General features: G+C 45.0%; 2 protein-coding genes across 2 annotated transcripts in view; one reads left to right on the plus strand and one right to left on the minus strand.

Moving 5' to 3' along the window:
• LOC147025593 (uncharacterized) overlaps positions 1–1,747 on the minus strand; it is a 60,819-nt gene extending 59,072 nt beyond the window's left edge. The window contains exon 1 of the mRNA XM_085886715.1: positions 1,638–1,747. The gene's annotated coding sequence lies outside the window, so the exon portion shown is untranslated. The remainder of the gene's footprint in view (positions 1–1,637) is intronic.
• Positions 1,748–1,795: 48 nt separating this feature from the next.
• Positions 1,796–24,629, plus strand: part of LOC147025594 (N-alpha-acetyltransferase 16, NatA auxiliary subunit-like) — a 120,253-nt gene continuing 97,419 nt past the window's right edge. Inside the window, exon 1 of the mRNA XM_085886710.1 lies at positions 1,796–2,076. Coding sequence (XP_085742836.1) covers positions 1,921–2,076 — 156 coding nt within the window. The 5' untranslated portion in view covers positions 1,796–1,920. The remainder of the gene's footprint in view (positions 2,077–24,629) is intronic.

A 24,629-nucleotide genomic window follows, 5' to 3' on the forward strand; every position in this document is an offset into this window, starting at 1 on the left:
TTTTTTGGGGTGGGGTAACAATTTTTTTTGGGGGGGGGGGTTGGAAATCACTTAAAACATGTAGAAATGCAAAAAAAATTCTCTTTTTTGGGGTGGGGGTAACAATTTTTTTTGGGGGGGGGGGTTGGAAATCACTTAAAACATGTAGAAATGCAAAAAAAAAAATTCCCTAACAATTTTCTTGGGGGGGGGGTAACAATTTATTTTTGGCGGGGGGGGGTTGTAAATCATTTAAAACATGTAGAAATGCAAAAAAAATATTTTTTTTCTCTAACAATTTTTTTTTTTGGGGGGGTGGACCAAGTCCAAAATTTAATGGCATGATCCTTGGGCCATACCTAACCCCCCTCACCAAGTTTCGTCGAAATCCGTCGAGGAGTATTTCCGTAATACTGTTCACAAACAAACAAACAAACAAATAAACCAATGTCACCCGCAGGGTGACCCTTATCTTGCCAAAAGGTGACCACGTGTGACTTCTTTAAGGTCACACTGAGGTGAACAGAGCTGCTATCCACCAGGAACGACTCCTTGAGGAATATCTGCCTCCGAGATTCTGATGAGAATCGTTCTACAGAGTAACCATGAAAAATATGCTTTTGCCTCATAACGTCACGAAATGACATCATAATGTCTCAAGCTTGACATATCTAGAAAGCACTCATCAAGGTGTTCAATTTGAGGTACTACACGATATGGTTCCTAAAACTTGAAAATTTGACCTTGGGGTCAAATATGTTTGACCTTCGGCGCTAACCATGAAGGTCAAGGCCAATCGCCACCAAAAATTAATCAGCTGAGTGCCAGACCATGAACTATATTCCCATGAAGTTTGAAGACGATCCGATCAAAATTACTCAAAAAAATAAGGGTTTCGTCGACTCCCCTGATTTGCGACAAAGTGACCTTGACCTTTGACCTTGACTTTCAAAATTTTGTGCGCTGAAAGGGACCTCTATAGGCCTCTGATATGCGAAGTTACAAAAATTTCCGATAACTGTGCTCTGCAGATTTTTTTATACGTGATTACAGACAAACAAACAAACAAAAAAAATAAAAATAAAATAAAATAAACATACAAGCTGACTAACATATATTACAAAAACTTCGTTTTGGCAAGATAACAAACAAACAGAAAGGGGTGAAAACAGTAACCTCCATCCATCTTCGAAGATGGCGGAGGTTAATAACCGGCCGAAACCTCGTCACAGACGGATTCCGTTCCGTGAGCCCAATATGACAACCAGTGGCGGCTCTTGGACGAGCCGGATCCCAGTCGATGTACTCCATGGCCTAACCTAATGAGGCCTACAAAACGTCCTTGCACACGACATTTTTGGTCTACACTACTCCTTGTGAAGAAGTCCCCTGATTTGTGCACGTGTCTGTCTACTTTGACGTACAAACACCGTGTCAAAACTTCTCAGGTCACAGTACCGAGAAAAACGTGACGCGACCGCTAGGAGGAGCACAAACTTGGTCCTTCAGTATTAATATATAGATAAGGGTAGAAAGAAAAAAAATCTCAACAAAAAAATTTTTGAGATTTTTTTTTTTTTCTCGACGACATCGACTTCCCAACAGAAACACAGACATAACGAATATAGTGGTCACGGCTGGCGCTCGTGAACCAATACCTGTTTAATAAGCCTGCCATCTCACTTTCACCACGAACCACTCTCCCCCCCCCCGTATCTATAACCACCCGCGATCCTTCTCCCGTGTGACACGCTCCAACATTGCCCCGAACATCGCGTGACCTCTATCTTCACGATTCTTGCCCACGTCCCCCAATGACGGCCTGAACGGCCCTGGTCGCGCGCGTGAAATCCTCGGTTTCGCTTCTTCTTCCTTGTTGTTGCCATTGCAGGTCTCGAGGATGGATATACCGGAAAGCGTTCGAGGCCGAATTGTTTGCGCATGCGTAAACAAGTGACAGCGGCAGCGGCGCCATCTTGCGGGCGGCAGCGTGCGGGAGCGCTCCTCGCGGCACGGGGTGCACGGTTTGCGCCCCGCCTGGACATGCCGTCCGTCACGCTCCCGCCGAAGGAGAACGCGCTGTTCAAGAAGATTTTGGTGAGGACATCGCCGTGGAGCTCGAGCTGTGCGTGCGTGCGTCCGCCAAATTGCCTCCTGAAGGTGTCGGATAGTTAGGCCCTCGGCCTCGTGGGGCGTCAGGAGTGTCTCAGAAAATGTTGGGCGCGCGCGTGTGGCGGGAAAAGGCCGCGGGTGTGTGCGAGCGCGCGCTCTCTCCGAGTGCTGTGTGAGTGCGAGTGCTTGAGGTCCGGTTGTTCGGGCTGAGGGGGATGAAGAAACGTTCGAGCGTTTCACGTACTCGGCCTCGCTGGAGGGTCCAGGCTTGCATGTGGTTTGTGCGTTGAACGTTTCCTTTTCTGGATTAACGTGAAACACCGTGTCACCGTGTTGTGGACATTTTTTATTGTTTTTTTTCAAGGACCTTCCTGTTTTGTAAATGGAATGTTTGTGACGGTGCGATGTTCATGGGTTCACCACTCTTGGGGTGTCTGTCCCTTTTATTGAACGTGGATTATTATACATCCCCCTTTATGAGTGTGAGGGGGTTTTTTTTTTAATCGCTCGTCATAAAAACCTCACGTCTCACGAAACCTGATGGTGTAACCATAGTTACCGGCATTGATTACCTCACCTTCATGGGCATGGACATTGTGACGGACACGTGACCTTGGGGTGGAGTGGTGGTCGAAGTGTTCGGTCGGCTTTAAATAATAATTTTTTGTTGTAAAAATGCTGAAATTTTTCCATCATTCCTCTTCTTTCCATCCGTTTGATCGACACCTCCGTGCCCCTCCCCCTCCCCCTCCCCCTCCCTCTGACTCTGGTGAATGTGACATTTGTAAAAAGCTTCTGACCGTTGTACTGGTCCTTTTTGGCTCTCCGGTCGTGTTCCGGTGATCTCCCCTCTCTCGGGTGGTGTGTGTTCTGGTGATCTCTCTCGGGTGGTGTGTGTTCCGGTGATCTCTCTCGGGTGGTGTGTGTTCCGGTGATCTCTCTCTCGGGTGGTGTGTGTTCCGGTGATCTCTCTCTCGGGTGGTGTGTGTTCCGGTGATCTCTCTCTCGAGAGGTGTGTGTTCTGGTGATCTCCCCTCTCTCGGTTGGTGTGTGTTCTGGTGATCTCTCTCTCGGGTGGTGTGTGTTCTGGTGATCTCTCTCTCGAGAGGTGTGTGTTCTGGTGATCTCTCTCTCGGGTGGTGTGTGTTCTGGTGATCTCTCTCTCGAGAGGTGTGTGTTCTGGTGATCTCCCCTCTCTCGGTTGGTGTGTGTTCCGGTGATCTCCCCTCTCTCGGGTGGTGTGTGTTCTGGTGATCTCTCTCTCGGTTGGTGTGTGTTCTGGTGATCTCTCTCTCTCGGTTGGTGTGTGTTCTGGTGATATCCCCTCTCGCGGGTGGTGTGTGTTCCGGTGATCTCCCCTCTCAAGGGTTGTGTTCCGGTGATCTCTCTCTTGGATGGTGTGTGTTCTGGTGATATCCCCTCTCTCGGGTGGTGTGTGTTCCGGTGATATCCCCTCTCTCGGGTGGTGTGTGTTCTGGTGATCTCCCCTCTCTTGGGTGGTGTGTGTTCTGGTGATCTCCCCTCTCTTGGATGGTGTGTGTTCTGGTGATCTCCCCTCTCTTGGATGGTGTGTGTGTTCTGGTGATCTCCCCTCTCTTGGATGGTGTGTGTTCTGGTGATCTCCCCTCTCTTGGATGGTGTGTGTGTTCTGGTGATCTCCCCTCTCTTGGATGGTGTGTGTGTTCTGGTGATCTCCCCTCTCTTGGATGGTGTGTGTTCTGGTGATCTCCCCTCTCTTGGATGGTGTGTGTTCTGGTGATCTCCCCTCTCTTGGATGGTGTTCTGGTGATTTCTCTCTCTCTCTCTGTGTCTGTCTCTCTGTCTCTCTGTCTCTCTGTCTCTCTCTCTCTCTCTCTCTCTCTCTCTCTCTCTGTCTCTGTCTCTCTGTCTCTCTGTCTCTCTGTCTCTCGTGGTGTTCTGGTGATCTCCCCTCTCTTGGATGGTGTGTGTTCTGGTGATCTCCCCTCTCTTGGATGGTGTGTGTGTTCTGGTGATCTCCCCTCTCTTGGATGGTGTGTGTTCTGGTGATCTCCCCTCTCTTGGATGGTGTGTGTTCTGGTGATCTCCCCTCTCTTGGATGGTGTTCTGGTGATTTCTCTCTCTCTCTCTGTCTCTGTCTCTCTGTCTCTCTGTCTCTCTGTCTCTCTGTCTCTCGTGGTGTTCTGGTGATCTCCCCTCTCTTGGGTGGTGTTCTGGTGATCTCTCTCTGTCTCTCTGTCTCTGTGTCTCTGTGTCTCTGTCTCTCTGTCTGTCTCTCTCGTGGTGTTCTGGTGATCTCCCCTCTCTCTGGTGGTGTTCTGGTGATCTCCCCTCTCTCTGGTGGTGTTCTGGTGATCTCTCTCTGTCTCTGGTGGTGTTCTGGTGATCTCCCCTCTCTTGGGTGGTGTTCTGGTGATCTCCCCTCTCTTGGGTGGTGTTCTGGTGATCTCCCCTCTCTTGGGTGGTGTTCTGGTGATCTCCCCTCTCTTGGGTGGTGTTCTGGTGATTTCCCTTCTCTGGGGTGGTGTTCTGGTAATCTCCCCTCTCTTGGGTGGTGTTCTGGTGATCTCCCCTCTCTTGGGTGGTGTTCTGGTAATCTCCCCTCTCTTGGGTGGTGTTCTGGTGATATCCCCTCTCTCAAGATGTTATCCACAGTGTTATTCTGGTGTTCACTGCTTCTAATTAACTCATGTGCTTCAGCAGTTGTTTAATTTATCTGTCTGTCCTTTCTGCAAACGTCAGTTTATGATTGAGGAACAACTTGATTTCAACTCAATGTTTTAATTTGGACATGAATCGGAAACAAATCTCGAGTTTAACGATACTCTGACTCTGAATCCATCCCGATCGCACATACATAGAGGGGTCATTCCATGTCACATCATCAAAGAATCTGCCGTCATCTCTCAGATTTTTGTAAAACTTTGGGAACCAATTGGGACCCATGAAAAACGGCAAGAACTCAAATATTTTTGCTAACAGCCTCTTAATTAGTGAGATACAGACTAACGAACTTTGGACTAATTAGCACGACTCGCGAATTCAAATGGCCATATCTCTAAAATTATAACACCAAGAGAGCTGGTTTTGGTGTCATTTTAAAGGTATTTTCATTCCCTATGAATTTGTCTGGGCAACATTTTCCTACCTCCAACCACAAAAAAGTTGTCACAAAATATAAACTTCAATCGTGAATCCCCAAAAAATGTATCCTTCAAATTTCCTCAAATTCATCCCAGAGGTACCTTATGATGTCAAGAACCTTCCACATAAATTTTGTGATGGGCACTCCAATAGTTTTTGAGATATGAGCAATAATGTACATGTATGTATGGCATATAGGTTCGAAAATCAGCATTTGTAATGTATTATACAATCAATAAGTGAGTTCAAGTACACAGTGTTCACTAACCTGACTTAGGCTTTCAATTTCCTCATCAATGCAGCAACAGCAGCACTTGTTTCTTCCCCTCAGGCCCAGTTGAAAATGAAAGTATATGATACTTCAAAGCAATTGATGGTCGTTCCCTGTGTTCCCTGTCATGGCTAGGTTAGAATGATTGTATAATACATTACAAATGCTGATTTTCGAACCTATATGCCATACGTACATGTACATTATTGCTCATATCTCAGAAACTATTGGAGTGCCCATCACAAAACTTGTGTGGAAGCTTCTTGACATCATAAGGTACCTCTGGGATGAATTTGAGGAAATTTGAAGGATACATTTTTTGGGGATTCACGATTGAAGTTTATATTTTGTGATAACTTTTTTGTGGTTGGAGGTATATAGGAAAATGTTGCCCAGACAAATTCATAGGGCATGAAAATACCTTTAAAATGACACCAAAACCAGCTCTCTTGGTGTTATAATTTTAGAGATATGGCCATTTGAATTCGCGACCTCGTGCTAATTAGTCCAAAGTTCGTTAGTCTTATCTCACTAATTAAGAGGCTGTTAGCAAAAATATTTGAGTTCTTGCCGTTTTTCATGGGTCCCAATTGGTTTGCAGAGTTTTACAAAAATCTGAGAGATGACGGCAGATTCTTTGATGATTTGACACGGAATGACCCAGAGTAGAGATCATTTTTTTTCTCTGCTTGTCTGTCTGACAGTTAAACAAAATTGAAAATTGTTCCAAGCAGGAGACTTACTGTTTTTAAGGACTTTATAAAGGACACAAACTACACGCGTTAATAGTGAATGTAAAGTGTGAAAGACACGCTGCATCGATGGCAGTGAACTTCAGTAATATATTTTTTTCTTCATATGACCTTTAAAATATTTATTTTATTTCAATTGAATGATATACTTGAACACTGTAGAACACAAGTCACCTTTTTGGCACTTCTAAACCCCCTCTGTTTAGCAGTACTTGACCAAAATATGATGGCATTTTACATCATCATGACCAATCAAATTTCCTGCTTGCAGAGACCTTGCCCATTTCCTTGTTTCTAATGACTATTTAGGGTAAGGTGTTCTATGAACTCTCTAGTTCAGGTCACTTGGGAATTGTTACCTTTGCCACCGAAGGTGGATGGAGGTTTTTTTTTTTGTCCCTGTTTGCCTGTCTTCGAGCAAGCTATCTCAAAAAGTTATGGATGGATTCGGCCAAAACTTGGTGGGCAATTTGCGTGTGTGACGAGCATGAATGATTAGATTTTGGCGAAGATTTGGATCTGGATACGAGAATTTTTTTTGAAGTGATTCTTCACGATTGAGAGATAGGGTCAAAAGCTACATATAGCACGAGTTGTTTGAATTAACGTTGTGGACGGATTTGGACGAAACTTGGTGGATCAGTTGGGCAGGTGACAAGAACAAGCTGATTAGATTTGATTGAGGTGCGGATGCAGTTCCAGCCAATCGGTGGAATACAAAACGTAAACACTTCAACCTGGCAGAGGTATGCTCTCTACTCGGTGCCATTCTAGTTTGATCTGCCATTGTGCTTGTGGGACAACCTATTCCTGCCACAATATGTCCATTCTTGCATGACCTTACTGCACGTTTTGTCACATTTCACATTTTTAGCCGCGTTGCGAACGCTGGCTCAACGAGAGCTCCACGTTGTTCTTCTTGTTCTTCTTGTTCTTGTTCTTCTTCTTCTGGTGAATACAAAACCTTTAGGACACGGCTCTTGGACACATTTGTCCTTGTTAAAAATAGAGAGCAGCTGTACAAGAAAACTTTATTTTAAGCCTGTGTGCACATGACTGTATGCTTCAGGTGTACAAGTTGTTTGTGTGTGCTGCACAAGCATGTAAGGTGGTGTACTCTGCCATTGGGCTGGGCGGTCTTGATGTCTTTGTCAATCAATGATTGTCCCTCCAAATATCGCCGATCTAGCGATTTTTATCGACATTGCGCACTGTGTATTAGCTTGTAGATATAGCTGTGTATCACCATGTAATATGTCCTGCAGTTGAAGGAAACGCTTCCGTGTGCTCATTGTTGTACAAACACAATATCATTCATGGGTAATTTTGGACATTCATTGCACTTTTGCAAAGTGACGAAGAAGCCGCTGTGGCCTGACATCGGACTTCCTCGAAACTGTATATTAACGTAGCCAGATTTCTCCGTCGGTTCATCTGCCCTTCACGCTCTCTTCGTTGGGACTTCATTACATCTAGTGCTCAGCCTCCATGGATGTGACCGTCATCCCAACATCCTGACCTATTCCATGCTCATGTATTTCCTCCCCATTAAGTCACACCCAACCGTCAACAACCTGACCTATTCCATGCTCATGTATTTCCTCCCCATTAAGTCACACCCCGGCGTCCTGGGTGGAGTCATCCTCCGGCCGTTCCACCCATGGGGTGACTCATAAAAATCAATCCACATTGCTTCGTCCAGTTCCACAGCCCACTACACCAACATGGCTTCCACTCACCAGCCAGAGAGAGTGTGACTGCTTAGTCGCAAATGAGCCAATGTGATGGGAATTCCTCACCTGTTCCCACCCACAAACGAGGTGTTTACATATACAATATTACTCTGTCTACCTTGTCTATCAATTGCATACGCTACCTACCTCGTGTCGTTTGTAACAAACGACTTACTCTGACAGGTCCCTGTTGTATGGCAATCTAACCTCATCAAAACGTACGGACAATACTACAATTACCACAGTCTAGGTATGGATCCCCCCTCCCACATTTCCACATAACAATACTTTAGACTCGGCCATGTTGTTACCTCTGCCACTGAAGGTGGACGGAGTTAATGTTTTCACGTCTTTCTGTGAGCAGGATATCTCAAAAAGTTGTGGATGGATTTGGAAGAAACTTTTTGGATCTAGGTTGGGTGTGTGAAAAGCCCGAATTTTTGTTGAAGATCCAGGTCTGGATTGAAGAATTTATTCAGCGATTCTTCACCATTGAGAAATGTGCCCAAAAACGATACGTAGCACCATATTTCAAAGTTGTGGATGGATGATGACAAAACGTGGTGGCTGAGTTGGCAAGATGGCAAGAACAAGCCGATTAAATCTTGGTTCAGGTCCGGATTCAGATCTGATCTATCGGTGGGATACAAAATGTAAACTGTTCAAGCTGGCGGAGGTATGCGCTCTACCTGGTGCCGTTCTAGGTACGATTACTGTTATTTTGTCACAACGGTTGTATTATTATCCTATCCCATTATCATCGGGTGGAACTGATTAATTTGTGGTTACAATAAATTTTACTTCTGGTCGGTGTGCGGACCAACAATTCTTAGTCTATACACTGCCCACGTGCAACTATTCATGTATACGCCCAATTTGCTTCAAATTTTCCTCAGGCGAGTGTTAAAAATGCTCGTGACCGTTAAGGACGGGGTCATGCGTCGAGTAAATGTCGCAATTTGGCAGTAGGTGGGTGGGCGGTTAGTCTTTGGGGAACGCGATGAGCATAGAATGCTTCAATGACATCAGATTTCCTCTGAATTATTTTCAGTTTTGTGTTCAACAACGTCGGCGGCTGTTTAAAAAAGGTAATCATATTTTAGACAGAACTGACTGAATATTTTTTGGTTATAATAAGTTTTGCTTTGTTTTTTTTAAAATAAGTTTTACTTTACTACCGGTTGTTCTCCACACAGCATGTTTTGTTTAGATGCCGAGCATCCGTACTAAAAATTGCATTGGTGTCAAAGATGCGTTGACCAATTACAAATTAATAGTGGGATTACAGGACTCTTCACAGTCTTTGTACGCACAGCAACATACCATCTTGGATTTATCACCAACTGGTATCCTGCCCTTTATTTAATATGCTGATGACACAGTGAGTCGTGTTCAGCTTGTAAGCTTTTCCATTCCGTGCTCTTCTGCCAATTCTTCCTGATAGCCCTGGGTAGTGAAGAAGTGTGTGAAAACACCCAATCACTTCGGGGTTTTTTCTTCTTCTTTCTATTTTTCTTTTTTTCTACAGCTTTTATAATCTTTAATTTATTTCAATTTAAATATATATATATATATATATATATATATATATATATATGTATCTATATATATATATATATATATGTATATATATATATGTATCTATATATATATATATATATATATATATATATATATATATGTATCTATATATATATATATATCTATATATATATATATATCTATATATATATATATCTATATATATATATATATATATATATATATATATATATGTATGAACACTAGAACGCAGATCACCTTCTTGTCACTTCCAAAAACCTCCAGTTTTTCAGTACTTGGACAAAATATGACACCCTCTCGACCAATGAAATTTGCCACTCACATTCTCAACGTTGGGGGATATCGAGATTCAGACAAAATGGTGGCTCGTAGGAAATATAGATCATGTTGAAACGCAAAAGCAAGAGTTGAAAACCAACATACCTGGGACTGGTGATGCATGTACAGTGTTGGAAATGTAGGAAGAACTGGATTATAAATATACCACATGATAGAATTTCATCTCATGTGTAAAAATGAAATGCTCCATTGTACCGTCATGTGATTAAATAGTACATTGCGATTGGTTGTTGTTGAAGCGTTCTGAAAGTACAAAAGGGATATAAAAGTATTGGTGGTGATATTGTAGTGTGGTTAATACTATGGCTGGGAAGGAAATATCACACAGGCACCTTCCCTGGTAACTCGTGTGGCACGTCTCTTCAATTTTTATTTTCAAGATTCCTGTTAACTCATTATTTCAGAAAACGTATTGTAACAGACTCGGCCACACTAACAGGTGACGCAAGACCACTGGAGATGAACACCACGACGACGAGTGGAGGCTTTCTGCAAATGTGTGGAGTGTCTCCGCAGACTGGTGCAGTGTGGTTCGGTTTTTAACCAATTTGACCGCGCGGCTATTTCGTCACGTGTGTACGGTTTTACGGGGGATTTGATTATGCCAGAGGACGAGAGCATAGCTCGAAAGACGCAGCAAATAGTTTTAAAATGATGGATTTGATAAATAATGGGGATGGGTGCACAGCCAGCCAGAATTGAAATTAAATATAAATAGAAAAACTGAACTGCACACTTAACAGGAGTGTAACAATTCCCCGGTTATTCTTAGCACGACCTCAATGTGGGCCGACCCGGTCAGAACACAGGACCCATGGGAGAACGGATGAAACGGTAAGCGTCTTTCTTTGTGAAACATAGCTCAGGCTGGTCTGGAGACGTCTAAGTGTGGCACGGCTTTGGAGCCCTCTTCCTGTCTGGTGTCTCCCTTGGCTGTCTGCAACTCTAGCGATGCTCTATATGGCTGGCTGTGTAGCACTGTGACTGGCAGTCCTCCCAGTTGGGCTGTGCATCTCGCCTGCGCTGTGTGTGGCTCTGTGCATCTTGCCTGCGCTGTGTGTGGCTGTGTGTGGTTGGGATCCTGGGATGTCTGTCCTATCCTGATGGCTCTGCCTCTCAGCCTGTCTCTCTTTCTCTCTCTCTTTCTCTCTTTCTCTCTTTCTCTCTCGTTTTTGAGGCTGTGTGCGAGGTGTGACTCTCTGCTGTCCTGGGCTGATTGTGATGTGACTGGTGTTCCAGGCTGACTGTCTTGTCTCGCAGCTGTGCGGCTCACTACTATTTCTTGGCAGCACTGTGCTTACCCACCCCATCCCCGCCGTGTGGGTCACATACGTGCACTCTTGCAGAGCTATGATATCACGTGTATGACAGCTATTTGTAAAAACCTGTGTGAGAGTCTCAACCTAGCGTATGTGGTCCTGCCATATTGAGCTGCAATGAAAGAACGAGGTGATTCAAGAATTACAAGTTTGGATGAAAGGTTGAAGAGACAGAAACGAGGTTAAGGATGACGGGGAAGCTAACTCGATATCCCATTCTTGTCAAACTAATTAGGGTTGACCAACCCTTACACAAGCTCATTAAGGTGCAAGTGATGCATAATTAACCCCTAAGCCATTTTCATAACATTTTGTTCTTGATATTACCTTCAAGAGACTATGTTGAATTGTAGAAAATGTAAAATGAATGTTACCTTATGATATAGGAAATTTGTCTTATTTTTCAATTCACAGGAGCCGTGACTTGCATGACAGCCACAAAATGGCGCTGTTTTTAATTTTTTTAATTGTTTTTTTTTGCACCCTCTCGAATGAAGGTTCAGGGGCGTGTTCCATTGGCAAGCGGCTTGCTATTGCTTGCCAAACCAGCTTTCCGAATCAACTTCTTGGGAAGCGATTTAAGTTAGGTACTTGGTCAGTGGTAAGCGAGCTGCTTGCGAATGGAACACCTCCAGATGTTGGCAAAAATGGTCACCACAGTCGACTTAAACTATTGGCTCAATCTTAAATTTTGCTGTCAAATAGGACTATATTAAAACATCAATTTCATACACAGAACAGTGTGTGTGTTTTCTCCATAACTCCCAAACGCCAAACCATGAAACATAGCAGCCTGAAACTTTGCTTGCATCTTACTATAATTCACCGTCTGTCCGTCTGCCTGTTCCCAGGTACCGCAAAAACGGCTGAACTGACCGCAACCATTTTTGGGGTGTGTAATCCTGGGACCCCTTGGAGTAAAATAGGCATAAATATAATAGCATGACCCCCTTGACGGCTCCCATAGGGAGCGGGTGCTTCTCGTTCTAAGAAAATTCCAATGAAACGGAAGAGTGAAAATTGGGTGTTTCCGTTAATTAAAACACCCCTTTTGAATTATTTTTTAAATTAATTAAAAATTTTGAATGATAATTAACGGCCTTATTTAATTATATCCTTTATCGGGCGCATCCTCGGCCACCGAGCTCTCTGGGCTCTTAAGGCATATCTTGGGTTACCTATCTGGGGTCTGAAGCCGGCATGTTTTGTTGGCCTGCTCAACCATGCCATGACTTGGCACAGGCCGCAACGATTTAACGATAAAGTTTTTAGTTTTATTATTTTTAAAAGTAATTAATTAATTTCCATTTTCCTCCCTCATATTTTTCAAATACGTTTGACATAGATACATCGATTTAATATACATGACGTACGCATCTCACATCGACTGAGCTGTGTTCTTCCCGCGGTGACATGCAGTCCCTCGGGTGGTGCCTTGCCTGCTGAAAATGTGCAATTTCATTTTTCGATGACATCGCTTTGTTTAACTTTTTTTGTGCAATGCATTTTCATTTTCTACCCATCATTTTGACATGGATACATGCTGATATATATATATATATATATATAGGAAACCTCCATCGCTTCGCAGTCGTAGTTCCTCCTCGTTTCAAGCGGTGAAAAGCATTGACCGAGATTTTGTGTTCTCTTGATTGATATATTTTTGAATTTAAGTTTGTTAATTTTTCACTTGAATTCCAATTTAAGAACTGTATTTAAAAGGTAAAACTTTGTGGTTCTCCTTTTTTGTGTACTTTTTCCGTGCAGAACTTCGTACGGAACTTGGAACAGGCCGTGTTTGCCGTGCAGGAGTGGAGGCTACTCACCCAGTGATTTAACAAGCTTAGCAGGAAACCAGCCATTACCTTGGAAATGTGAAAAAAAAAACCAAATTGAATTGATGCTTTAATGGAGTCTGGTACTCCTGGAATGTATGACATCAAGGATTGATGTTCGGGTAACACACTCCCTTGGTGCCGCCAGGATGGAGGAGGTACAGACGCGCAGGTCCAGTAGGTTTTAAGTTTGAATCTCAGTAGGGTACGAGCGATCACGTTATCATTTGTCTTCGCGGCTGTTTCTAAAGCATTTGGTTGTCTTAATATTGTTACGGTTGTGGGGGTAGATGGAAGGATTTAATAAAGAAGTTTGGCATTGTGTAGAGTTGCTTGGTCCGTGGACGAGTAGAAAACATCTCGATGGAACTAAGTTAGGGAATCTGTGAGCTTAAGTGTTATGTGTCACCACACGAGGGGTGATGTGGTGTTCATTAGCCTCAGGAGTAAAGATAAGTTCCCCAGTACATGATTGCCTTCTGTGATTTTTCCCTGATTTTTTTATATTGCCAGCCAGGCAGTAAAGCTGGGAAACGCGTCCCTGATACGACAACAAACAGGAGAAGCCTCACTTTCCCGGGTTTGTGGGTGAGCAGGCCACGCCTCGGAGGCAGAGGATATAGAGCGCAGGAGGAGAGGGGAGTGATCGAAGGTGCAGGAGAGGGGAGTAATCGAAGGTGCAGGAGAGGCTGGCACATTGAATGGGTGGATTGTGGAAGGCTTCCGTCTGGATAGGATGGGACACCGGCAGAGCACAGACACGAGATCGGTGTGAGGAGCGCACAAGGCAGGTGCCATCTTTGGAAGAGGAAGGCTGGGACATATTTTGGAGCATCCATGTGTGAAAATCTGCTTGCGGATTGCCTGGTGTATATCTTCCCGGCTGTGAGTGACGGGGCCATTGTGCCTGCGTGTGCACGTGCTGGTGAAGAGCCTCCATTCTGGGTTCTGTGGGGATCGGCTCTGGCCCAAGCTGAGTACCAGTTTAATTAAAAAGGGGAGGGTTTTTTTCTTTTTATTTTGTCACCCTTTGTCTGTGTCTGCGTCCATGTGCGAGGCCTCAAACGTAGAAGTTATTTATTTATTCATATCAATATTTCCTTTCACATTATTGTCTGTAAATATTTGTGTGTGTATTGAATGTGTTTATTTTGAAGAGATTGTATTTATGTAATTGTCGTGGGTTCGTGGATTCAACCCCCTTGTGTTGTCTTGGTGCAGGGATCCTGTTCCGTACTCCACCGCCCATAGGCTATTGCCCTCCGCCATGCCCTTCGAGCACGTGTTAAAATCTCTGTTGCTCAACGTGTCCGCCGCCTCCTAATAAGGAACCGCTCGGCCGTCCGGGGGCTGTCGGTATTAACCACCTGGCTCCGACAAATTTGGGTCAGAGGGGTAACCTGGGCTAGCCACCCCTGCGGCATTTGTTGTCAGGTAGTGAGATTTGAACCCCAGCATCCCCGTGCCATTTGACATCGGGGTGGGATTTTAGAATCCATCAGACCGATCGACATTTGGAATCGGGAGTTTGAGATTTGAACCCTGATCGACATTTGAACATCAGGAGTGTAGGATGCGAATCCCCGTGACATTTGGATTTTAGAATCCATCAGGACCATGACATTTGGTCCAGGAGCGAGCAAAAGCTTAAAAATATAACAGAATTGGGAGTTATAATCGAGGTACAAATTGTAGAGTTAATTGGTGTCGGGAGAAAAGAACACATAGAAATTTAAGGGAGAGAAATATATTGTTGCGGGCTGGGGGTCGGTTGAGAAGACCACCGGGGGGGGGAGTGGGGGGAGCTATCTTGGCTCCCACAAGACTCTGTAATTGTCGGCTGTTGCACACGGATAATTCCGTGACGTTGTGGGTTGCTAACCAACCGTGAACGGCAATAACTCAACCTTGTCACTTTGGGTCCTGCCCTCCATGAGTTAACCGGGTTACCTAATTAATCACGTGATTTAATTACCCGGGAACATGCCTTCGGTTCGCCTTGTCCGAACCGGATCACTTTCCCGGACTGGATGCGGCCGAGCGACACTGCCAAGGACGTATCGGCTAAAAGGAACGGATCTCTGGGAATAAAGCCCCAGCTAAGCTAGGATTCGGACCATGCTGGATCAATGAAAGAACAGACAAAAACGAGCTGGGAACATTTCTAATAATAATTTATTTACAAGCAGGCGAAGAAAGTTATGTGGTACAGTGAAGGTAGTTTTATTGTTGTGTAATGCAGGGATAGAAAGAAGCGTGAGGTGTGATGATGTACAAGCAACTTACGAAAGCAGACTTAACCCGAAATAAAAATAATCTTCTGCAATCTTAACTTACGGAGGAACGCGCCAGGACACACACACACACACACACACACACACACACACACACACACACACACACACACACACACACACACACACACACACACACACACACACACACACACACACACACACACACACACACACACACACACACACACACACACCCTGATGAAGAGGAGTTATTGAAGAGAAAAAGGAGGAAATGAGATGAGGCTCTGAATACTTTACACCATTTCCCGATCACGCCACCAATACGTTTTTGGTGGATGCTTCGCTGGGTGATACCTCCCTGACAGCTGGCGTGCCGTTTCTTGCTTCGTGACACTTCGTGCAGCTCGCGTTGGTCCAGAGAACGAGACGCGACCGTCGGGCATGAAGGGAGGGACTTGGGTGGAGAAGGCGGAGTTGAGAGCGAGTGGAGTGATATGCAAACGCTGAGAAATGAAATGAATGGGATGTTACAAACAGGTCAAGATCGAATAATTGGGAATATGCCAAAACTGGCTGATTATTCGAAAGCGATATGCGTTGGGTTCAGGGCCGATGTGCAGACAATGCACAGTGAGGTAAAGGCTGAGGAAAAGGCCAGGTTGGAAGAGGACGTAAAAGCTCAGTCAAAGGCAAGCAAGCGGATAACCGCTGCACGTTCGGACCCATGCGAGGCGAGTGCGTCGGTAGGTGATGGAATTGGGGAAAGGAATGAACAGAGTAAAATGAGGAAGACAGAGAAAGAAATAGCATTAGAAGGACAGATTGGTGGAATGGAGTGCAAAATTGATGAAAAAATGAGTGAACAAGGGAAAGAATCAAAGGGACAAATTAATGGAATGGAGAATGAAATTAATGGAATAGAAAAAAATGAATGAACAAACAAATGAAATGAGGGAAATGAATGAACGATTGGAAGACAAAATTGATGAACAATGGAATGAAATTGGAGGATTCGACCTGAAGGGCTCTTCCATCTGGGTGGATTCTATAATGCAACAGCAGGTAGAGAAATTTGGATTTTCGTCCGCCAGCATGGCAGTTTGGAGCAAAAGTTGGAAACCTCTGTAACAGAACAAGAGCTGGAGTTAGCTGATCAAGGCTCATGGGAGCCACAATTGACTGGGGAAAGGATGGATGGAATGTTTCAGGAGCAGCTGAATACTTGGGCCAAAGACATAAAGGAAGAGATAGAACCAAAGGTTTCTGTTAGTTTCAATGATTATGTTCGTGGTTCTGTCAAAACCATGCTTAGACTGACTGACTCGTACGAACTTGGGTTGGACTTGCAGCACTGTGACAATGGGGACGTTGCCGAGCAGGGTCGAGTAGATATGGCAGAGCCGATGTTTGAACCACTGTCATTTAGGGAATCTGTTTTTGCACCTTTTTATTTAATTTCCACACCCTCTTCAATCTTTCCTCCCTCCAGGTTTTCAAGACAGCTGTTCACCACCGGATGATCTTTTCTCACCCGTTACACCACCCCCCCCTTCCAAAATTTTGCTTCTTTATTTATCTTGTCCAAGCCTTGCGTTCTCCTCCACCATTCATCGCTCGTTCATTGTTTGTCCATCTATCTATTTTCAACGTTGGCCCTGCTGTTGGCATTTTCTCCTTTTCCCTCTTTCTGCTGTCCCTTTTGTTATGTTGCATCCTGATCCGTTCTGTGTCCCAGCTCTTCTCCTAGCCTTGACTCGATATCTGAAAAAATGTGTTTCAGAGATGTTGTTATTAACCTATTTATATGGGTTGTCACATGATTAGGTGTACCATGGGTGGGAGGGTGGCAATGATAACTGAAGATTATATGGGAATAATCTGTGCATCAGGAAGAGCAGGTTTCTGTGGAAGAATCCCCAAGGATGACTTAACATCAGGGTCAATAGATATGGGAGACCGGGAGATCTTGTGAGATCTTATTAACCTACTACGTATTTATATGAGAGGGGTGAGGTAGGGGGGAAGCTTGGTGAGTGGGGATGCACAAAGAGGGGAACACATATAAGGGGTGGGGTTGTAAGGATGTGAGCTTGTAGGAGATTTGACACTGTCAGAGTGAAGGGGATTTGATTGTTGTGCACAGACAACCTATGCGAACTCAACTTCCCAAGATTCCCAAATTTAACATTCCGAGATAAAGATCACGGGATGGGTCGAACGAATTTTTGTTGAATCCATGGAGAAAGGTCATGCTCGAGTAATGGGAGGGTTGATGGACCAAGAGCTTCCGTGAGACATCATCTTGTGAAGAAGAGGAGGAATAAATCGTGAAGGTGTTCATCGAACATGTGTGGTACTCTTGACAAATACTCAAAGTGAGGTGTTTTAATACGTTTTTAAAAAGCTTTTAAAGAAAGAAGTGCTTCCTTCAATGAAGATTCATTTTGGAGATTTTGAGAAAGGGAGAGAGAAAGGAGGAGGGAAATTAAGTACGAGTCGAAGGCAGAATGAGATTGTGTTTTGGAGTGTTTGTTTGGTTTTTTTGTTGTTGTTGTTGAGCGAGGATGGGTAAAAATAGATTATGTTGAAGAGGGAAAAACATGGAGTGTGAAACCACCTCAAAACCGAGTGTGAAACCACCTCAAAAAAATCAAAACCAAAACCGATTTTGCTATTGGCCTGGACTCCATGAAATCGAATTTGACCAAAAAAAAAAAATACAGGGTATTGTTTCGGCTGTGGAAATTCGGAAACCACCAATCAGGGCCCGTAGGTGAGATAACTCTAAGTACATGTGTAGTTAGCCCCAAACCCATTGTTTAGAGGGAATTTATGTGATTCATTCGGGCTGCGATGCTTTGAGATAGCCGTTTTTCTGTTCTATCTTTATTTTCAACCAACCACGTCTCAACCGCCATCACACAACAACCACCACGCCAGCCATCGTTACCAACTGCAGCCACGCTCCAACCCTCAGACAACAACAACAACGCCAACAGCCACGATCTTTACCTTCACAACTCAATCTCACATCATCTCATCACTGCCATTCCCAAACGGCACCATAACCATCAAACCACCACCGAAAACCCTCCACCACCCTCACCTCTCTCCTTCTACGGCCATTCCCGCACCACCTGTGAACACTGAGCGTCGGGCTATCTTGGGCTCATTCAGCGATACGCACCGAGCCGCGAGCGCAAATAGCGGCCTTTCCGAGGAAAATTCGGATCACAAACGCTACACGCCCACTTCTGATCCGTCCAATTAGGAAGCGCGGGGCGGCTTGGCCCCGCCTCCAGGCGCGTCTGTGTGAAATCGATATATGCAAATTCTAGGATCAGGGGAGATTCACGCCCAGTTTCCTCCAACCAATGGGTGAGCGTGGCTCCGCCCCCGAGGTTATCCTGATCCGGATATTTGCATATTAGCTGCTCCTGCCGGCCTATAAGAAGGCGAGCACAAGGCAGAGGAGTCAGTTTTTGGTTGGAGAGCAGAGTCGAGTCGGGTGGCGAAGTCATCGGTGAGGCAGGAAGAGTTGGGTTCTGGAGTTGGTGGAGAAGAGCTGCGGGAAGAGGCAAAGGAGCTCGGGTCCGAGGCGAGAAGGACGGCGGTTGGCGACGAGGTCGCGGTGTGAGATCGCTTGTCGCGGGACCCAAGCCAGCCAGCCATTCTCCCTCCCCCAGGGCATCAACAATTCCCCCTTTCCCCCGCGCTGGGATAGTGCAACAAGGGGGCCCCGTTCCCACCCCACTCCAAACGTCGTGCCAACGAAACCCGCCAAGGAGCACGAAGTCGGGGCACAGCCACATCTGCGGCTCGTCCGCCAACGCGTCACGAGGACGCGGGTCGGACCCCCCCCCCCCGGTCTCTCGGGCCTGGCCGCTCCTTCAGGTCATGCGCACATATTGGCCTACAGGCCTGTCTGCCCCCTTGTTGATGAGGGTGGCTTCTTTCCTTTGCTTTTGAGGAAATGTGTGTTGGCGCCGTCTGTAAAGTAGAACTGTATAAGTGTTGCCGTGTGTGCGCGTAGTCGGTAGTAACTCTGCGTCGTTGTTGCTTTTGTTTTTGTTGCTATATGTGCATTTTGACTGTTTGGCTGTATATGTGTACTTTCCGGGAAATATATGTATATGCCGGGAAATAAATGTGCTTTGTGTGAACTGTTTTCCCGTTTTGCTTCGTCTTTTCTTTATTGACCCTCCATCCTGCTTCACGTAAAGGGTTCGTAGTGGGCTTAATACGCCCGGTAATTAATCGGAACCATCGAGGCCGACGATAACACCGCTCGGTTATCACTGTAGCACAGAACGGACTGCTTAAGCGGTTCGTGTCCGGAGTTGACCTGCGGCGAGGTACGATCGCCCGGTTTACCATCCGCGTGGGTACTTAGGTAGGTCGAGTTTGGCGAACAACCCTATCCTACGTGGGTGGCCGATTGGCACGATTGTGGTGAGGTCGAAAGGCCCACCCGTGACTGGCTCCAGGCGATAGTTCCCGGAGGGTCACGACTGAATTGTCCGTCCGGTGGGCGACGCGGTTGCGATTCGAGTGACGCGGCCGTCCGCACGCTGGCGGGTGCGAATTCGCAACAGTATGATTCAACACGGAAAATTCTACAAAAACCGGAACATCAAAACGGGGACGTAAATGTCACAGAAAGACGCGACGGATCCCGTCCGGCCTTGAAATCTTGGTTTATCGACGTTCGTCACGTTGCCCATCATTTCCTATCCTGACATTGTGACTTATTTTGTTCACACCCAGTCTTTACATGCTTTTAATGACCTCACGAGCTACGAAGGATTAGATGCCCGCTATCTGTCTGGGTGTCGAGATGTCAACATTTCTAATTAACACCTTGTATGTTGTGACAGGTAAGATAATGTGTGTATAATCATGCATTCATAATCTCCGATGTTAACAAACCAGACCAACAATTGGGTAATTTATCAATTATAGGACAGTGTTCCCTGTACATGAATGATAAAAATAATGACAAACTGCAAAAGCATCGTTTTTGTGTTCTTCCAAGCTCACCTTCCCGAAGATCTGAAATGTACGATATCACACCCTGTGGTGACGATTCCAAGGAATAATTTATTCTGCTGGCAAGTTGCCTGTGCCTGCACGGGTTCCTAAACAGGGTAGGGATGAAGTAGTTGGTTCGGTTTATAAAATTTTCCATGACGTTTGCCCGAAACAAGGCTGAAAGCCAGTTTTTGTAAAGGGCTACAAAGGAAAAGAGGAAGTGGAAAAACTGGCAAAACCTTCACGTCCTGAAATGAGGAAACCTCTTCACAGGGCCACTGTGCAGGAGGGGGTAACTAGGTCAGGAGGAAAAAGAAATTTTCCGACCCCCATTGGCTGTTTTTTTAAAGGAGACACCATCTCCGTACTTGATGGCCATTGGCTCTCAAATGCAGCTTAGCCACCCCTTTTGTCAGGTGTTTTATTTAGTCCCGGCAGGGTGTCAGTCACCCTCTCCACGAACAAAGCCAGTGAGGGGTGTCGGTTTAGTCGCTGATAACCTGATCATGTGGCAGGTAGCATTGGATTGCATGTTACCAGGTCGCAGTCCCAAAAGAGTGACTTGACGAGGTGACAAGAACAAGCCGATTCGATTTGTTTGAGGTCCGGATTCAGATCCGACCTATCGGTCGGATATTTCTGTCATGATGATGGACGTAATGACTACTTATCAATGCTGCAGAATTACTGATCTTCAGTTTTCCCATTTTCACGTGGGTACCCATTCCGGCTCATCTGATTCCGGTATACCCATGTCTCTCACATTGCTTGTACAAAGGTATTTTGGGTACATTTGATAAACATTGAAATTTATTGAAATTCGTTGATTGAGATGTGTGTGGAAAGAATATTGATCCATATCTTGGAGGATAGTATGATGAACTCAAAATATTTTTTTATAATCCACTTTTCTGAACTTTTAAGGGCCCCTCGGTCGCTGAAATTACCGTCATAAGATGAACAATAATAATTTTGTTGAACTAAAATAATGTACTGTGGGTATTCCATACCTGAAATAACACGAGCAGCACAGATACTGACGTTGATGTTTTATCCTCGAGAAATAGTGCTCCAATGAAGCGACCGATAAAAGGCATCTTTTGAATGATGACTTGGCATGCTTTGCCCTGATTTTGAATAAGTTTTGGAAATCCGGAGCAATGTCTATCACTTTCCATCATATCTATTACTTCACACACATTTGCCGTGATTTACCAATCTAATCGTGAAGATAACAGAAGACAGTGCAAATAGCTACGGTGTGTGTGTGTGTGTGTGTGTGTGTGTGTGTGTGTGTGTGTGTGTGTGTGTGTGTGTGTGTGTGTGTGTGTGTGTGTGTGTGTGTGTGTGTGTGTGTGTGTGTGTGTGTGTGTGTGTGTGTGTGTGTGTGTGTCAGTTCAAGTGTGAAAAACCAATCCATCCAAGATGGCGGATCTCAAATTTGATGATTTCACACAAAAACTATCGAAACCGTACTTGAACAACAAAAAGCAGATGTTAAAAGCAGGTAAATAACATTCGTGGTTAGCATGTGGCAGAACAATATTGGTGACTTCTTCAAGTTTGAGAATATATATGAAATAGGTCGTCAGCTAATCATATGTGAAGGAACCTTTTATTATTCCACATCCATGAAGCACATCTTCATTTGAAATCATTTTTTATTTTTGGTGAGTTCACCATAGCATTTTTGGATTCATCCACGCGATTCCCATTGGATGCAAGTTGTCCTCTGTTGTTGGCTAAGTTAGGGAGGGCATCCCACAGTCAGTCTTGAAAGTCAGGTTGCCACGAGTCGTCCAGCTCAGACTGCCAGTGATAAAGGTTTACCGTTTGTGCATCGGCACCTGACACTTTCCATTGATGCTGACGGTGACGACTGCAATTAATCTCTCTCTCTGGAACATACACATCGAGGATGCTGATACCTTTGTCTTGATGTGATTCATGTCAGGTCAGGTATGGGCACATGTGCCAGAGCAGCGCGTCGCTGCGTCCACTTTCCACCGGTACTCCAGGGGCCACCGTCTGTCCATTCCCCAGGCAGATCCCCATCTCCTTGAGATGCCGATCAACCTGCTGCAACCAGGAGGCCCGTGGTCGGCCCATTGACCTCCTCCACTCACGAGACTCCCTCGCTGAGAGAATCTGGTGAGCAGGATCAGCGTCAGGAAAACGAGCCACATGTCCATACAGCCGCAGCTGATGCTCACCGACGATACAGGGAACAAATCTCATTTGAGTCTCTCTCAGCACCTGCTCGTTGGACACAAAGTCCAACCAGCGATAGCCAAGGATTCTCCGAAGAGACCTGGTACCAAAGGAATTAAGTCTCCGTCTCAGATCCTTGATCAGAGTCCAAGTCTCACATCCAGAGAGCAAGACTGGAAGCACAAAGAACCTGAAGACTCAGACTTTCGTCCTCCCACACATGTACCTCCTGGTAGTTGTTGCAGTCTTGGCGATCACCCTTCCCTTTCCAGAGAGGGACAACAAGGCCCCTCTTCCAGTCAGTTGGGATGATGCCTGTGTTGTATGCAGTTCTGTGCTCTGCCTGCAACGACACGAGTGCACCACTTCCACCAGCCTTGAGAAGTTCAGCATGGATGCCACAGATCCCTGGAGCTTTACCCCATTTCAACCGGTTAACCGCAGCCTGCATTTCCACAAGCCAAGGTGGACCACAGTTGATTGGAGGGTCAGCAACAGGGATTGTAACACCCTTGACGTCCAAGTCGACTGCTGGGGGATCAGCCTGGTTCAACCGCTCAAAGTAACCGGCCCAGCGGGCTTCACTTCGAACTCCTCTGTCGAGAGCCTACCACCTTCTGCTGTAACTGCACTACACCGAGGGATGGGCTTGGATGAATCACTTTCATATCGGGTCACTGAATTCAACCACCAATTATTTTTGAGGTTAACATAGGCCATAGGTCGACAACTTCGTTGAGATTTCTAAAATCCTCAATTTTCATCCGATCGAGTTGAAATTTGAAGAGGATATATATTTCAGGTCACTGAATTCAACCAGCCAAATATTGTTGAGGTGAAATTTGTTTCATGGATCTTTCAGGTATCGTTCTCTGCATGACATCGTCATCTTTTGTTTGTTTGTTTGTTTGTCCTCACAGAACTTCGTTTTGTTTCTTTCTCTGCAATCGCTTGGGCCTTAAAAAAAAGAAAAAAGAAGTTGAGTTTCCAGTAACCCGACCTATCCCAATAATTCCTGCCGACCCGAGTTTTTTTTATTGTTATTTTTTGTGAGTGTTGACTTCGGGGTGGCCGCTTTTGAAACCTCCATCTACCCGAGCGGCTGGGTTTTTCTCCAGGGAGCCCAGGGGGGGGGGAGTCAAAAGTCCAAGGAGCTCAAGGTTCAAAGGGTTAAAAACATTGCACAACCCACCTGGGACACATGGATGGTGTCTTGTTCAAAGCTGGAAAATGGATGCTGGATAGACATTTGGTGTTTCGTTTCTTTTTCACTTAAAAGTGCCGATGTGGTCACCAAGACACACATGATGTCAGACCCATGAGGTCTGCATTTGACAGACTTATGTCTGGTGCTCAACGGCGACCACCAAAAAATAAAACCTAAAAGGTATGTTTTGAAGAAGAAGCTTATTGTGAAGATTGATCTGAAAACGAAGTTGTAAATATTTGTTATGAATATTCTAAAATATAGAACTGAATTTCTTGAAAATTATTTTAATCCAGTTTTGTTACAAAGTTAAAAAAAACAGAAAGAAAGAAAATTGCAAGATCATATCATTATTCAAGTTTTGTGTTTGCCTTTAATAGATGGTACTACATATTTTGTTGGGATAGGGTGGGGGGGGGCTGTTTATGCCCTGCAAACATTATTCACATTATATTTTATACCAGCAAATATCACCTGTCGTGTCGCTGACAGGAAAAGGAGGGGGGCGGGGCGGGGGAAGCGGAATGGAGGGGGAGAGGAGAGGGCTGTATCTGTGGGGGGCGGAGAGTATATAACAATTGCTGTTTCTGGATTATACAGATTCAATTTAAAGTGCATAAGTTGGGGAGGGGTTAAAGTTTCTTAATTTGAAGAGCATATACATCAAGGATGCCGCCAAATGGTGTAATCTGGGATTTTTTATCAACCAGAAAAGGTCTAATATCTGAATATACAAGATTTTTCAGGGATGATGAATGAGATATTGGTATTCCTCAATTCCTTCATATGTTCTGTTCAGCTGTTTGAATGATATGCTGTCTTTATCACTGTTGAGACCAGGTTCACTGTTTAATGGAAACCTTACAGAGATACTAAATTGGTGTCATTTAATCCTC

This window comes from Eptatretus burgeri, chromosome 6 (genome assembly GCF_056783735.1).
Source record: "Eptatretus burgeri isolate ZD-2024b chromosome 6, Ebu_testis_v1, whole genome shotgun sequence".
In the NCBI taxonomy this organism is placed as follows: domain Eukaryota; kingdom Metazoa; phylum Chordata; class Myxini; order Myxiniformes; family Myxinidae; genus Eptatretus; species Eptatretus burgeri.